Here is a 15,734-nt window from a genome sequence, read left to right as displayed (position 1 = left end):
GACGCATCGGGATTTTGAATTTCATTAACGAAAGGAATTTTTATTCCACGTTCGATGGTATGCGAGATCTTGCAGGATGATTCAGAAAATCCGGATAATTCTCTCTGAAACCAAGATGAGAGGAAAGAAACAAATTTTTACATACTTCGAACGACCGTTTAGACGCTATCTTATTAGAAAATCTTCTACCGACCCCTTTTTATATTTGTCTATAAAAAAGAGTTACGTGACTCGTGATAGTTTGTTTTTTGAATCAGCCTGTATATCAAAATGACGATCCTAGAGGAGACGATGTTTCGTGGCGCAACAGCGTGGCGCCGCTTCGCAAATATCAACGTGTTCAAAACTGATTTATGCACTCAACAACCTCGGCTGTGACCTTGAGAACTCTCGCCTACCAGGAAAGCGGTGTTAGCAGGTATTTGCAGCTCGAATTGATAATCCCGGGTTCAACAGTACCGTTCTCGATGAAAATCTCTTTGAAACATAATAAAAGAAACAAAATATATCGTATAGTATCGAATACTTGAAATATATATATCGTGACAAATATATCGAGATAGACAGGCTCGTTTGAATAATCGTTTAAGTTCGAAGAAGGGAAGAAAAATCGTTGGTCCGTGCAAGTGTGGTCCAAGAGGCCGAAAAAGGTCCTCGAGATTTTGCCTTTATGGTGTGAGATGCACGTGCACCACGTGTTAAACTTACGAGTGAAGTCGTTCGCAAGGCAGGCACCCCATTCTTGCCTAGAGAGTTTCAAATCCCGATTTAGGTCGCACGTGCGGGCGAACGTGCGAGCACATTTCTTCGGCCTTACCGCCTTCTTCGCAAGCCTCCTCAATTCCTTGTACTCTGCCCTATCCAGGTATCCATCCCCATTTTTGTCCAGTGTCACGAATTTCCACGACAATACTCTTTCTACATTTTTGTCGCCTGTTTCAAAAGGACGAATAAATGTTAATAGCGAAAACATATAACGTCTCGTGTATTTCTTAGGTATTTCTATTTCTATCACCTCGAACATTATCGAGGAGAGACACTTTTTTAAATTATATTTTTAAACTTCTCTATTTAATTCTAGAACAAGCAACCGCGAGAAATACACAAATATTTCAAGATCAAGCATCCACTTATCCTCCTAATTTATACGATACATAATTCATTGGAGCAAAGAGAAGAGAAATAGATTTTACATATATTTTTCAGAATTTTACAAATCATAGGATCACTGTCCTAGTCGTACGCTATATTTAACAATTATCGTGCGCTATGGCTTAGCGTTTCTTTTCGATTGAGATAACAGTTACACATTCAAGACGCCGAAGGAAGAAGATATATTTTTAGGAATTCCGCAGCTTGCAATTTCATATTTCTTTTCGAATGAGACACCGATCAGAAACAAAACGAATCGCTAAGATATTTTCAAAAATCTTTCTAACGACCCTCTCGTCGATAAGCTTAAATAAGCGTCACGATGTCTCTTCTTGAATCCTCACCATCGGCAGAGATGTTCGTCCGCCTGTACTCGATCTTGAAGTTTTCGATCAGGTTCCCGTTGAACTTGGACTTTTCCGCTCGATCACACGTATTCCTATGCTTACTGCTATACTGCCTTCGCTGCTTCCAGTTCGGCGAGCGCCTCCTTTGGCCGCTCCTGGTGGAAGCAGTAGATCTGGGACCAGGTTTTTTCACACATCTTGGTCTTTCGTTTCTTACCGAGGTGTCGGGCAGTGGTCTGCCCTGCGGCGTCACGCACCAACAGTACCCGGTTTCCTCGTGACATTGCACCGGTGCGTAAGTGCCATCCGAACGACAGACTGGTCGTGCACCCGGCCTGGCAGTCAGTCTTGCGGAGAAGCATGCTGGTGTCTCTAGATGAACAGATTCCATCATATCGTTCTTTGTTAGATATCGTTATTTTCGTAAATGTACGCGTATCTTTTAGCATGCACGATTGTTATACTAATTATATTTATCTTTCGGTACCTAGTCCTTGTATTTGCAAAAATTTGATGTGTAACGCGGAAGAGAATGATTGTTTGTACCGTATTTTAGATCTTATGCTATTTCACCATCGTTAGATTCAGCTAGAATCAAACATACGATAATCGCTTGTTATTCACGTTATAGTAGAACGCCAGAATAATTTACTTATAATTCTCAATGAGAATTGATTGTAAACTACTTCCAAATAAAAGAAAAAAGATGTACCATCAGTCTGTCATATATTTTGTAATTCTAATATATCTATATACATATTACGTATTTAAAAAATGTATTGCTTTTATAGTTACAACATTGATATATCAATTCGAACGTAACTATCGAAATAATAAATAAACAAATAATTTTGTTAAGTGACAAATCGATATAAATATATACGACGATATAAATAAGCTAATAGAAGTAATTGAAAGTGCAACGATATATTTTTTTATCAGGTATAGCAAGTGATGGCACAGGAACGATAGATAGCTAGTTCCATCTTAGCGAAAGGATCGAGATAAGGATAAGAGAAGGAGTAAGCACTTGAAACGTTTTACGCGTAATTATGATTAAATTTAAGATCTACCCATTAGGAGGAATTACATTTCTTATGAATTATTTAAAGGCAAGCTTTTGTCGCTCGCGAAACAAGAAATTCGAAAGATAATCATTCTCTTCGTCTAGTTATTTGATTATCCTTAGAATCTCTTCTGCCGAGTACGAGATTTTATTTGTTAAAATTTTTTTTCTTTTATTTATTTGGAAGAATTTTACAATCAATTCTCATTGAGAATTATAGGTAAATTATTCTGGCGTGGTACTATATCGTGTTTAATAAGTGTTTATCGTACGTTTGATTCTAGTTGAATGTAATGCTTAAGGCGGTGCCTGAATTAGAATGTACTAAAACAGCGTGTTTTTGTGATTTTTTTTAGAAGGGAAAGAAAGAAACGAAGTTATTGAATTTTGAGGTATGGTTTTATACATATCTAACGAATACAAAAAAATTTTTTTTAAAGTAAAAATAAAATTATAACGGATTTCTAAGCCTATTTCATGGGCTGTAGTTTTCAATCGGCGGGAAAGATCCACCTCGTAATTCTTGACCGAAACAACAAACCAAAAAAGGATTAAATTATTATAAATTTTTCTCCTCGAAGAACTAAAAAAAAAGACAGAAAATGGTGTGAAATTAAAAATTTTGGCGGGTTTAAGAAAAAATGTGTTTTATAAAAAGAAAACATAAACTTTAAGGTGCTACAACGATTATTTAAATCAACTTTTTGACGAACTTTTTTAGTTCATCGAGAAGAAAAATATATAATAATTTAATCTTTTTTTTGGTTTTTTGTTTCGGTCAAGAATTACGAGATGGGTCTTTCCCGCCGATTGAAAACTGCAGCCCATGAAATAGGCTTAGAAATCTGTTACAATTTTCTTTTTACTTTAAACAAACTTTGTTTGTATTCGTTAAATATGTATAAAACCATACCTCAAAATTCAATAACTTCATTTCTTTCTCTCCCTTCTAAAAAAAAAAAAAAATCACAAAAAGACGCTGTTTCAGAACATTCTAATCTAGGTCACCTCCTTAAATCTAAAGGGTAATATCCTTTTAGACTTTTTAGTGTCAAGTAATTGAGTAACTAGTGGGTTTTGATGGTTGTTAACTCGTATTATATCTGTTACTGAATTTCGATATTTCTTCTTTAATTGTGGCTATCTTAAGGTGGCGATTTGTTAAAAGTTAACGATAAGAAGAAATCGGATGGAATTCTAGTTTCTGATAATAATTATTCCTTTGACGAAGTTATTCTAATGCGACTACATGGCGAAGGTACAGTAATGATCACTAACACTATTACGAGAAGAATGCATCACCCTACCTGGACAAGGGCCAGTGTGTTTGATAAGAATAGACATGCCTTGACACTGCTTCGAGATGACCCGACACTGACTCGAATACGTAACACCGTCGCTCCCACATACCGGTGTACTTGCACCGTCACTCATTGTACATTCGGCTATCCTTTTTCTGCACTCCTCCTAAAACACACGACCCACACATGATGCACAATTATGTATGTTAAACGTTCATGTTACTAGTACAATCGTATAAAACATGTAACCAGCTTTTTCTCCATTTTTTATTAGGATATCGCTCAAAAATCATTTATTTCTCCAAATTAAATCAAACAAATTTAAAGAACAAAGTGTATATATATATATTTCTTTTATTTTCAATAATATATATATATTTTTTAATTTATAACTTAATAATGTGGAACAACAACAATAATCAGCTATTTGCTGTTAATTTTTCCTATACCGCATATCAAATATCTCTTGATGATGACCTCCATTAAAAATAACAATGTGTAAAGTTAATTTAATTCTTCTATAAATATAATATGCTTTTTCTATATCTGTATAATTAGATAATGTCATTAGAAAATTAAATACATTATTATCTGTAAATCTCCAAGTTCGAGGTGTATATATATATATTTCTTTTATTTTCAATAATATGTATATATTTTTTAATTTACAACTTAATAATGTGGAACAACAACAATAATCAGTTATTTGCTGTTAATTTTTCCTATACCGCATATCAAATATCTCTTGATGATGACCTCCATTAAAAATAGCAATGTGTAAAGTTAATTTAATTCTTCTATAAGTATAATATGCTTTTTCTATATCTGTATAATTAGATAATGTCATTAGAAAACTAAATACATTATTATCTGTAAATCTCCAAGTTCGAGGTGTATATATATATATTTCTTTTATTTTCAATAATATATATATATTTTTTAATTTACAATTTAATAATGTGGAACAACAACAATAATCAGCTATTTGCTGTTAATTTTTCCTATACCGCATATCAAATATCTCTTGATGACGACCTCCATTAAAAATAGCAATGTGTAAAGTTAATTTAATTCTTCTATAAGTATAATATGCTTTTTCTATATCTGTATAATTAGATAATGTCATTAGAATATTAAATACATTATTATCTGTAAATCTCCAAGTTCCTACCGTGAGTAATGTCACTCGACTATGATGATTAATCATTGTGAATCACTTTACAGAAGCACTTAAACGTAGTCAAGTGTTTGGCATTTTGACGACTTCCCTTTAAACGGACATGACAGAGGAAGGATGAAAATGAAAACTGATCGAGCATTTCGTTGGCTGACTAATTCTTTCGTGATTTTCCTTGAATCCACCAACATCGTTTGATGTTCCAGGAAGATCGCTGACGCGTATATGTTATCTTTCGTGACCTCTTACGCGTGACTGCGAATCGCATTTCTTACAACCATAACTGGCCACAGGGATCGTTTTCCTACCTTTGAGAGGAAAATCAAATTCACCAGAGAACTTTTACTTCGAGCTTCTGTAAGTGACATTAAACCTCCGTAACTGTGTCTCAACCAAATACGTAGATATGTAACTTTCAAATTGCGATAAAACTTTCAACAAACGTTCATTCGAACGTAAGCATTCTTAATGTAATTCTTAATTCGTATCTTTACATATGTTCTGTAATTTCTAAAATATATGATGCGTTATCTTATCACTACAAAACTAGGAATACGAATAGTAACGCTGTACGCTATCTCGTGCCAAGAACTATTTGTAAGAAGAACTAACACGTAAGAAGTATTTTATATCGATGAGAACTGTGATAAGTTTAAACGATTTACGATAAAAAAAAAGGGGGGAAAAATAAAATAGATATTTCCAACGATAATCGTATAAATGGGAATCAAAAGTAACAAATAAAATATTATAAAGCGTACGATGATAGCCGTTAAAACGAGAAAATAGTGGTAACAATAGGACGAAAAATTGCAATTAAAATACGCACATCGTTATTCGAACAGGCAACATGTTCAATGATCTACATGCAAAGATAGATGTTTAACATTTCTATAAATAAAATGTATATTTTACATCGATTCTACAGAGTACTAATGTAAGCATGTTTTCGATGAGTAGGCTGATCACTCGCCAACTGTCACACAGGCGACAGTGTAGACACGTACAGAACGTGCGATTTATTTTAATTAATTTTAAACGACACGACTCGATGCAAATATCTACACGAAAATTCCTGAATCGAAATCCTCTGTACTACAGGAATGATTCACTGGTAATAGCCTGGAACAGAGGCGTCTTTAACACGGAGGAGGCGCCTCTGTACAGTAAAGAAGGCGCCTCGAATCCATCAGAAGAGGCGCCTGGATCATTACGTCATGCATTTGCATTGCACGGAATGTAAAACCCGATTTACGATCTTGAACGTACGACCGTGTCAGTAATTACGCTCGTTGAAATGATTGAATGTATCGTCGAGAAATACGCTGCTAATTACCGTCGGTGAAATATCGTCGTCGTCGTTGCCTCGTTGTCATTTCCTACGTGCCTTTCCTGCATAACGCTTTTATTTGAATAAACATAATCGTTCGATATGTGAAACGATGCGACTGCTGGAACGACACGGCCGTATAAATCATTCTGAGTACCTTTTAATTCAATTAACTTCGACAGTTTTACGATAGTAGATATACATTCTACGACGATCGACGTAGTCAGGAAGAGAAGAGAGGAGAGAAGTTAGAGATAGGCTCGAAGGAGGAAAATAATCGTTAGCGCGAGATCACTTTGCCTGGCGATTTTGCAAATTTGATATTTCCATCTTTTATTAGAAACTCCTGTCGAACAACGAAGTATCTTAAGCTTCGACGAGCACTTATTTCTAATTGGATAGAAGAAAACTTTTGAAAGCGGAAACAATTAACAAGAATAGGACGTCGTTTTCCAAATAGGGCTACTTCGTACGTTAAAATCCTTTTAATGGCAGGAAGCGTCGTGCATTAGAACTCCTACTGTAGTTACCTAAGTCGCTCAAGTTATAGATCCAATCGATAAATTCCCTTAGGACGTTCGTATAATCCAGTATCATTTGTAGATTCCATCTTTTACATAAATATTATAAAAAATACACTTGACATTGAATACACGAAGGATTTTCTATATAATTTTGTCTGACGCCGTTTCCACTCTTAAGAGGGAAGCCAAGAAAGCAATTTTTATACAATTTTCAAGATAACTCTCTCTTAAAACCATCGACGTGTTAATTTTCCAACGGAGCTGTATATGTACGTGTGTACACGCTCCGAAAAAATACATTCGATTTAGCCTGCCTACGCTGTGACTTCTACGAACGACAGCCAAGAAACCGAACTTCCCACGATCTTCGAGGAATATAATTCATCCTCGATACCACGAACGTATTAAACGTTATTACTTATCGGCAGAGGTAGATATATGGTCCATTAAAAATACGTTTCCGACTGCCGTAAGAAGCTATAAAATCAAATTCGATGATCACGAGCGGGCGGCGTGTTCGATAAGCAAATAAAAGGCAAACGATCGAGAAGCGAGATATAACGGTGTCAAAAGGAGCCCGATCGAGGGCCGCCGGTTTGTAATAACGGAATTCCCTCGAAACGAAGACTCTCGGACCGATCCATCCAGCAGATAATCGTAACCGGAGGTGGCGCCCGATTGGTAGCACGCACCCTCGTTCCTCGAGAATGCGTTACACCGCGTGCACGCAACGCGATGCAATATATGTACGCATAATAGGCAGAGTGCAACGCGGTGTAGCGTAGAATAATCGGGGTTACGCGTTGAATGCTAACACGAACGAGGAACGTGCGCTCGACGATTGCACGCTTGGCGCCACCGTGGACGCGATTCAAGAAAACGACGCACGCGACCGTCAAATTGTGCTGTAATCACATTCGATTGCATCCAATCGTATCTCTCCCGCTCTTTCCTTCTTCTTTCCTTTTCCTCCTTCTTTTTTCTTCCCTTCTTACGACGAGAGCAATTACTCGTGAGTTTCTCTTCGCTTCCAAATGACTCTATCCTTTTTTACGCGCGTTTCTTTCGCTGTTATATTAATCGTAGGAATTAAAGTTACAAGAGTCAAAGCAAGTGGCTGCAACGAAGAAAAAAAGAAAGAAGTAAATTCTGGCCTCTTGAGAATTGTGTCGTGATGAAACTCAACGTTGAACGGTGATTAACGTGTTTGTCGTCGATTGAATTTTTATTTTCTCTGCTTTATGGCATCGTGCAGCGTATCTATATTAATCTAAAAAAAAAAAAAAAGAAAAAAGAAGTTCGTTTATTTAAGAAATCGAACGTCGTCTTTGTATGGTACAAATAATAGACGTTGTAAGAAACGTCGAAACTTTTCCTTCAATTTCTTCGAATACTTGTCATTTACGAGAAATCACTGGTCTACGATACCGTGTACACCCAGTATGCTCTTTAAATCGATCGCTATAGAAGATTTCTTTCACAATTGGAATTTTTCCCTTGCGTCATCCGTATTTGTTTACTATATCGCAAAGTTAAGCGACCACGTGTTCTCTTCCCTTCAATTTCTTCTCCGATCTGTTCCTCTTCAATCGAATCCTATTTTCCAAAGGATGGAGTAACTTTATTTAAATATAATCAATCAATATTTCGTTCTATGTTTTAATATAGTTTTTGTGTAACGTGTGTATAGATCGTTCGGACGAAGTAATACATATGTATAACGGCGATGACATAACATGATTAGTAATTATCTACGCTAGTTAAGCGGCGCCGTAGTGACCTGTTGTCTCATGTACATGCGGTTCTCTTCCTTCTGTATCGTCGAATCGTATATTATTGTAATATATGGTGCGTTAAAGGAGAAAAATAATCTGAGACTTCAAAAACTTATCTCATATATATATAAAAAAAAAAAAAAAAATAAATATTTAGTCGATATAGATTCCAAAATCAAAGGATATTATTTATGGCGTACGATATAAATAAATTTTTTCACGACACGTTAAATGTATTCTAAATTTGCCAAGTCATTTTGAAGGCACTGGTGTACTTCTTAATGAATTAATTATCGATTGAATTTCGTGTACGGATAGTACGAGAAGAAAAGAACAGAAGGTAAATTTCTATTCTCCCTTTCTACGATCATAGAAATACTTCTATCTTCCTTGTAATATAGGAAAACAAGAATAATAAACGAATGGAATATTCTTTGAAGAAAAGAGGAAGGAACAGTTCGAAATATTGATTAATCTGCGATCGAAACTTTTCATAATACACCTGTCTCGTACTTTGAAATGGGAATCAATCATCCTTGCAGACGTTAGAACAAACTTGTGCGTTCCCTGTAACTGGCATTGTATTAAATCTATATCGATTAAATAATCTTTCGCTTTTCCTCGTAAAATGCTAAAAATCTTCGAAATTTTAAATCGATCAAATTTGGTATCACTCTGTGTAATAGAAACGCGATGGTTTCTCAAGTGTGCTAACAGTAACTGTCGAAGTGGTCACCACTTATAAGAAAACTCTACATCTGGTCTTTTTAGTTTCTCAAGCAGTGAAGCCATCGATAGCGTGTAGACAAAAGACTGCGACGAAGTCAGACCATAAACAGTAGACAGGCGACGTTGGCTTCGGGGTTTTCAGTTATTGGGTAACACAGCTAGCGTGCGGATCTGGACCAGCTCAAATTGTATTCTTATTTATAATTACACTTATATTTAAATATATTTTCTGCCTTACAATTTATCCACTAGTTTTCTCTGATTACACATCGAATAAGCTCAACAGTAACAAACGCAAATGTTCGTTCGATAGGTTGCATAAGACTTTAGAAAAAGCGCATAACTTCTCCGAACAATTTTTCTGAATCGTACGCTCGCTTATGGCAAGGATAAAGACACGTTCCGAGGCACGCAAGTAAGTACATAAGTCTAATGACGGGTTCTCGAAGAAGGTGCCGCTCTTTTTTCTCTGTAGAACAGACAACGAACGAAACACAATGATTTGTCAGTGCCTTTGATTATAAGGATCGCTAAGATAGTTGTCTGAAAATGGTGATTAAAAGAAGGAACGTTTACGCGTAGCCACCTTACACGGAGCTCGTTATTAGCAACAGAGTCGTATTTTACGCTTTGATCTAACATCAAAGTTGCTTTTGTTTATTGACGTGGCTCTATTTTATGTCGTGCATTTAGTTCAGGGCAAGCTGATTTATTTGAATATCATCTAGTTTTAGAATGTTACGTTTTCTTCTGATAGATATCGTATTAAGGGGGACTAAGGTTAATTTGTACAAAATAAGGCATGTTTTTGTGAATTATTTGTGACGACACAGTTAAAATCTCTTTATTAAAACCAATAGTGCATTAAAGTATGACATTCGAAGAATATTGTATAAAATTTTCAAGTAGAAATATTAAAAAATACGGCAATGGGATGGGAAGGGATAAATTAGCCGATTTTGCGAAGATTTGCGGCTAATTTTCCCTTCAAAGTGTTCCAAAAAAGTGAAAAATTGAAATTTCGAGAACCCTCCCAGCGTTACCTGGGGAAAACTGTTACCTAACGAATGAACTTTGATTTTTTGATTTCAGATGATCCAGCACCAAGTTATCAGGGGCACCGCAATTCTACCTTTTTTCCCAGACACGTCCGAATAATTGCTGCCATTGTTGCCGTATTTTTTAATATTTCTCCGTGAAAATTTTATACAATATTCTTCGAATGTCATACTTTAATGTACTATTGGTTTTAATAAAGTGATTTTAACTGTATCGTCACAAATAATTCACAAAGACATGCCTTATTTTTGTACGAATTAACCTTAGCCTCCCCTTAATAGTATCTATTTGACAAGACGATAATGATTATTAGATTGTCAAATATTTTGGCAAATTTTGTATCGACGATACTTGGTAAAACGGCGACAATTATTATTAAATTGTTTCTTAATTTTACATATTAATATTTCCTAATTTTAGAACGTTACTTTAAGCTTTTGACAAATATCGTATTAACAATACTCGGTAAGATAATAATAAATACTGAATTATTAAATATTATAGTATTATGCTACAGGTATAACGAGTATCGTGCTATAATAGTAATATTTATTAAGAAGTTAAAAATATTCACGAATTTTCAGGGATGTCACCGTTAAATTCGATATTTAAGGGAAAGACAACGAGATAGGATATTCAGGTTTCTGGGTAAATGTTTCGAGTTTTAATGGAGTTTTGCGTTGCCAAAGGAGATGACAAATTTGAGGCAACGCGATAACCAAAGCATTACCATAAAGCGAAGATGTGCGATTCGTTGAAATCCTCGCGAAGGATACACGCCAGTAAATGATCCTTTAACATTCAGACGGTGTTCCTGGCCGACTGGAAGCGATAATCGACTTCGAATATTTAAGCAATCACGAGAACCTGGACTCCTGCGTTACGTCAAGAACGTGCGCAAGTATTCAGATAACTATATGTGTAAGTACTTGAATACGAATTGATAATCAACGCTATTATTGTTGTTAGAAGATGTTGATTCCCACTTTCTCCTTATCTATCGGCTGAATGGAAAATAGCTAAGAAGTTGCTTACAGAATCTTTAATACTGCCTTACTTTTCAATTCCAAAATTTTCTTTTCATCTCGATGAATCTTACACGTTATTTTCGATTGTTCAATTTGGATTTTGATAAAAATAGTAATCTTTTACCGATCACGAGAATCGGTACTTTGTCATTACACTTGAGAAGATGCTTAGCTATTCTCGAAAAATAAACTTTTATAACGCGTTAATCATATTTCTATTAGCAACGATACAACTACGACATGCAGTATAGAACAACAATAGACGATTTCGAGTGGATTTAACGAAATATAATCTTCGTAGAAGCAGCCTGTCGCAGATAATGCAGGGAAAATGAATCAACATCGAAAATTCTGTCTTCTTTCAACTTCACAGCTATTTATAAAAATATTACATTATCGTACTTATGTAAGTCGGTGTTTTGACGAAGAAAATGTCCTATTAGCAATTGTAATATATACACTGTTAAAATATTCAAAGTGCAGATGTTTTCAAGGAACGAGTTTCGTAAATCTCTCCCATAATTATGCCAACTCGCGAAATAATAGCATCTACTTATAAAACTTATACAACAATGAGATATATCGGTAGAGAGTCTTATCGTTATCTAACTTGTACAGAAACGAACGAGCCAGTAAAAGTCAACGTTTCAAGGAACGAACGTGGAGAATCCCAGTCACGGAATCCATTAGCAGGAAAATAATGTTAGAAACGACGTTCGCTGTTGAAATTCTACGGTAGCGATCTCGTGCAATTGCATTCTCACGTCTAATTTGTTTATCGATAAACTAACGAACCGTTTCCGTGCGTGCCATTATCCGTCGTAAAGTAAATTCGTCCACGATTCACGAGGAAATTAATTAGCCGGCCAGGATCTCGCGTTTAATTGTTGCCAATAGCACGATTTCGTCGTGTCACTTGTCTCGTCGACGAGCGCATTTCGAGCACGTAACGTTAAAAAGGTTGAGAAGGCAGGAAGAAAAAGAAATGGGAAAAATCGATAGCATAATTTGGTGCGTGCGGACGAAACGGGTTTTTCGGCGCGTAATCGCGCGAGCCAAAGCATTTCCTTTCCGGCAGAAGATAAATCTCAACGAAAACGCTTGGAAAACTCGTGCTCCAACGATCTCGTCGACTTTACTTCAAATGATAACCGTCGAGTTGTTCGTTATTTATTAGCAGACGAGGTTTTATAGTGAGAATAAAGGAGGGATAAAATAAAATAAATGTAGATGCAAATATACGAAGTTCCTGCGAGAGTCGATTTTTCTTGATTTTCTGATTTTCACGTTACTTAATGAAAGCAACGTTGTGAAAAGAAAGATTTTGATATGAAATGGTCGAGAAAGGGAAACGATAAATCCACACGATGTTTTATGAGAAACAAGTAATATTTGTTTAGTTGTTACGTTAGTTTAAATTCATCACTATTAATCTGTATTTAACCAATGTCATTCGCATTTTTTAAATATTTCATCGGATGAAAAGAAGTTAATCTTTTAGACTCTAATTTAGTTTATTTTGTGCTATGTACTTAGATCGTCTTTGATGCGTTAAGACTACGACTAACGAAACGATCAAAATTCCTGCTATTAAATTTTTCATTAGACTTTTCATTAGACTTTTCATTAGACTTTTCATTAGATTCACTTCCGTTTAATTTGTTTGCCAGAAACACGCGAGCCCTCTTGACGATATTAATATAATATTTACTTCTACGTGTCGAGACACAAAACACGATTGCATATGAGTTTATTTACATCTACCAATCTATTTGTTGCTGATTTATTTATTTACATCGTATCGCTTACATTCCATTGAACTACGTAGAATATATCCAGCTGCGTGTCAGGGATCGGAGGTTCCACTGTCAAAACGATTCGATAAACGAATTTTAAATTGATGCGATCAATAAGCTTTAAACGTATCCAATGAGTTCATCAAACGAATTAGATATAACCAGTTTAAATTATTATGCACAAACGTACGCTCCATATGAGATACGAGGACTAACGCGTTAAGGGTTTCAACAATCAGTTGATTACTATAGATACAGGCCATAGTGACATCCTGTGGTTAATTAGAATTCGCGGAAAGAGAACAGGTCATGTGTATTCAGCGCTAGACGACACGCAAATGCAAATTTCTACAAACAAGAGTCGACCAGCGTGATTACTTGTTGCACCTGTCTGTCGCTGGTCGCCTACGTTTAAGTGTATGTAAAATTCTATACGTTTCGTGCTTGATAGCGATCACGTGGACAGCGGTGTATCGAGCAAATTCAAATCGATCCTGTTCCAGAGTAGCCGGTTTATCAGCGAAAAGCGAAAAATTCCCGTAGAACATTCATCACGCTGTGTTTGACCATTTCTATTAATATCGAACCGCCGTGGTAATATGTATCGAATTATGTGTAGGTTTATTAGGTCGTTGAGAAATTGGTCGCAGAGAAATTGTAGGATTTAGAGGCATGTTTTCATGGGATTAGTAGTTTATTAAGTAATATATGCGACGTTTCTTGTGCTAGTCGTTTGCTATGTTTGTAATTTCGGAGTATTCTTTGATCTTTTTGGACGAATAATTGACATTTTCAAACTCTTACAAATCTTCCAAGTCACAAAGCTTCGAGCTTCTGAACTTCCAAACTTTTACATCTTCGGTGATTGAAATCGTCGAAAAATTTGTAGATTTCGAATTTTTCATTTTTCAAACTTTCAAACTTCCTATCGTCCAAACTTCCTCGTTGCACTGATAATTGCTCCGTTGCAAAGACACAATCTTCTTTTCAAACGAGGCAACGTGCTCGCGAGAAGTATGAAAATGAGAATGAATGAAGGGGAACGTAGAGGAATAATATTCGTAAAAAGAAATGGAATTTTTAAGTATCGTTTAGAACGACGTTAAAGATATTTATGACACGTATCTATATGGAGGTTGATTCGGAGAATAAATACGCAGCTGAATTATTCCTCGTTGTTAGATGCCAAGATTTCGAGGTCACGTTTATTTCCTTTTTAATATAATCGTGAATTTTTATTGACCACGAACTGTGCATCCATAATTGGTATTTTCATCGAGATACTACATAATACATCGTACATTCGACATTTACTCCATGTCCATCGAATAACAACAAATACTTTTCAACCATGAAAAAAGACAAGAAATGGCAAAAGATTGAAACGAGTGTTTTTATATCTTTTATATCGTGGTTCGATGGAAAGAAAGGAATAAAATAAAACATTCCGCTAAGAAAGCCAATGATATACTTACCAAAATAAACTGTACATTTAATTTATAAGAATTATCCAGAAACTGATGGTTAACAAATACCGCCTTACTCTATAACTGTAGAAAATTAGCAAAAAAAATATTCTCACTGAAAAGAGAAAAGGATTAAAAAATTGCCTCTAGGCTCGAATTTCTCCACAGCTACGCAACTAAATCGTACGACTTGTATCTGCAGCTCTCTACGAACTCCGTATCGCTGCGTATAAGCGAAACATAGCACACGATCCGCTAAATCGCCAGGCGATTCCGTCAAATTCGATAAACGTTCTCCTTAATTGCACCTAATCGAAAAAGCAGAGCGATCGTCGAAGGCAGAAAGGCCGATAAAAATGAATAATGATTCGCGAACAAGAAGGAGGCACCGTTTCCAACTATCGAGCGTGGAAGGATGGTTATTAATTAGGCGAACGTGAGACTCTCTTTTTGAATTCTTAGCGGACAGGAACGAGTTGTGTTTAACGGGACGAGTGTTAATTACTGACGAACGTCTCGACGACGAGGCGTCGTCGTCATTGACACGCGCGCCAATTATCGGACTACATTTTCCGCGGTAGTTACCATTAATTGTAGCTTCGTGAGCGAATGTCACGAACGATATAACGACTCGTCAAGAATGTGTCATCTTTCTTTTTCCCTCTTTAGCTCCGATAGGATTTGCTACCAATTTCGTCTGGAGAATTATTACAGGCGCCAAGGAAGTGTGTCAGAGAAAAAGGAGAAGTAGAAAAAGAAATAACAGGACCAACGATCTGCTGGAGTAGGAAGAAAAATATTCTCTGTCACGAGAGAGGATAAAAATCGTACGAAGAAATTTATACCCGTAGAAACTCGTAAGCGTGTAGTAATATGGTAGTTCAAAAGTATGCGGATTTGCTTGTCTTTAACAGGATGTAATTTAATTACTAAATTACGGATGAAGAGATATGCAATGATTCATCTGGCACTTTGTGTTATATG

At 35.9% G+C, this 15,734-nt stretch overlaps 1 protein-coding gene across 2 annotated transcripts in view; it reads right to left on the bottom strand.

Moving 5' to 3' along the window:
• Positions 1-15,734, bottom strand: part of magu (SPARC related modular calcium binding-like protein magu) — a 35,420-nt gene that overhangs the window by 9,245 nt on the left and 10,441 nt on the right. For both annotated transcript variants that reach the window (XM_069116734.1, XM_069116818.1), the window contains exons 2-4: positions 3,873-4,032; positions 1,497-1,871; positions 709-933 (exon numbers count right to left, since the gene is read on the bottom strand). In XM_069116734.1, the coding sequence (XP_068972835.1) occupies positions 709-933; positions 1,497-1,871; positions 3,873-4,032 (760 nt within the window). The remainder of the gene's footprint in view (positions 1-708; positions 934-1,496; positions 1,872-3,872; positions 4,033-15,734) is intronic.

Source organism: Bombus flavifrons, chromosome 1 (genome assembly GCF_040668555.2).
Source record: "Bombus flavifrons isolate JBK064 chromosome 1, iyBomFlav1_principal, whole genome shotgun sequence".
Taxonomy (NCBI): Eukaryota; Metazoa; Arthropoda; class Insecta; order Hymenoptera; family Apidae; genus Bombus; species Bombus flavifrons.
Note: the sequence above shows the minus strand (reverse complement) of the source record. Positions and strands in the feature narration are given on the sequence as shown.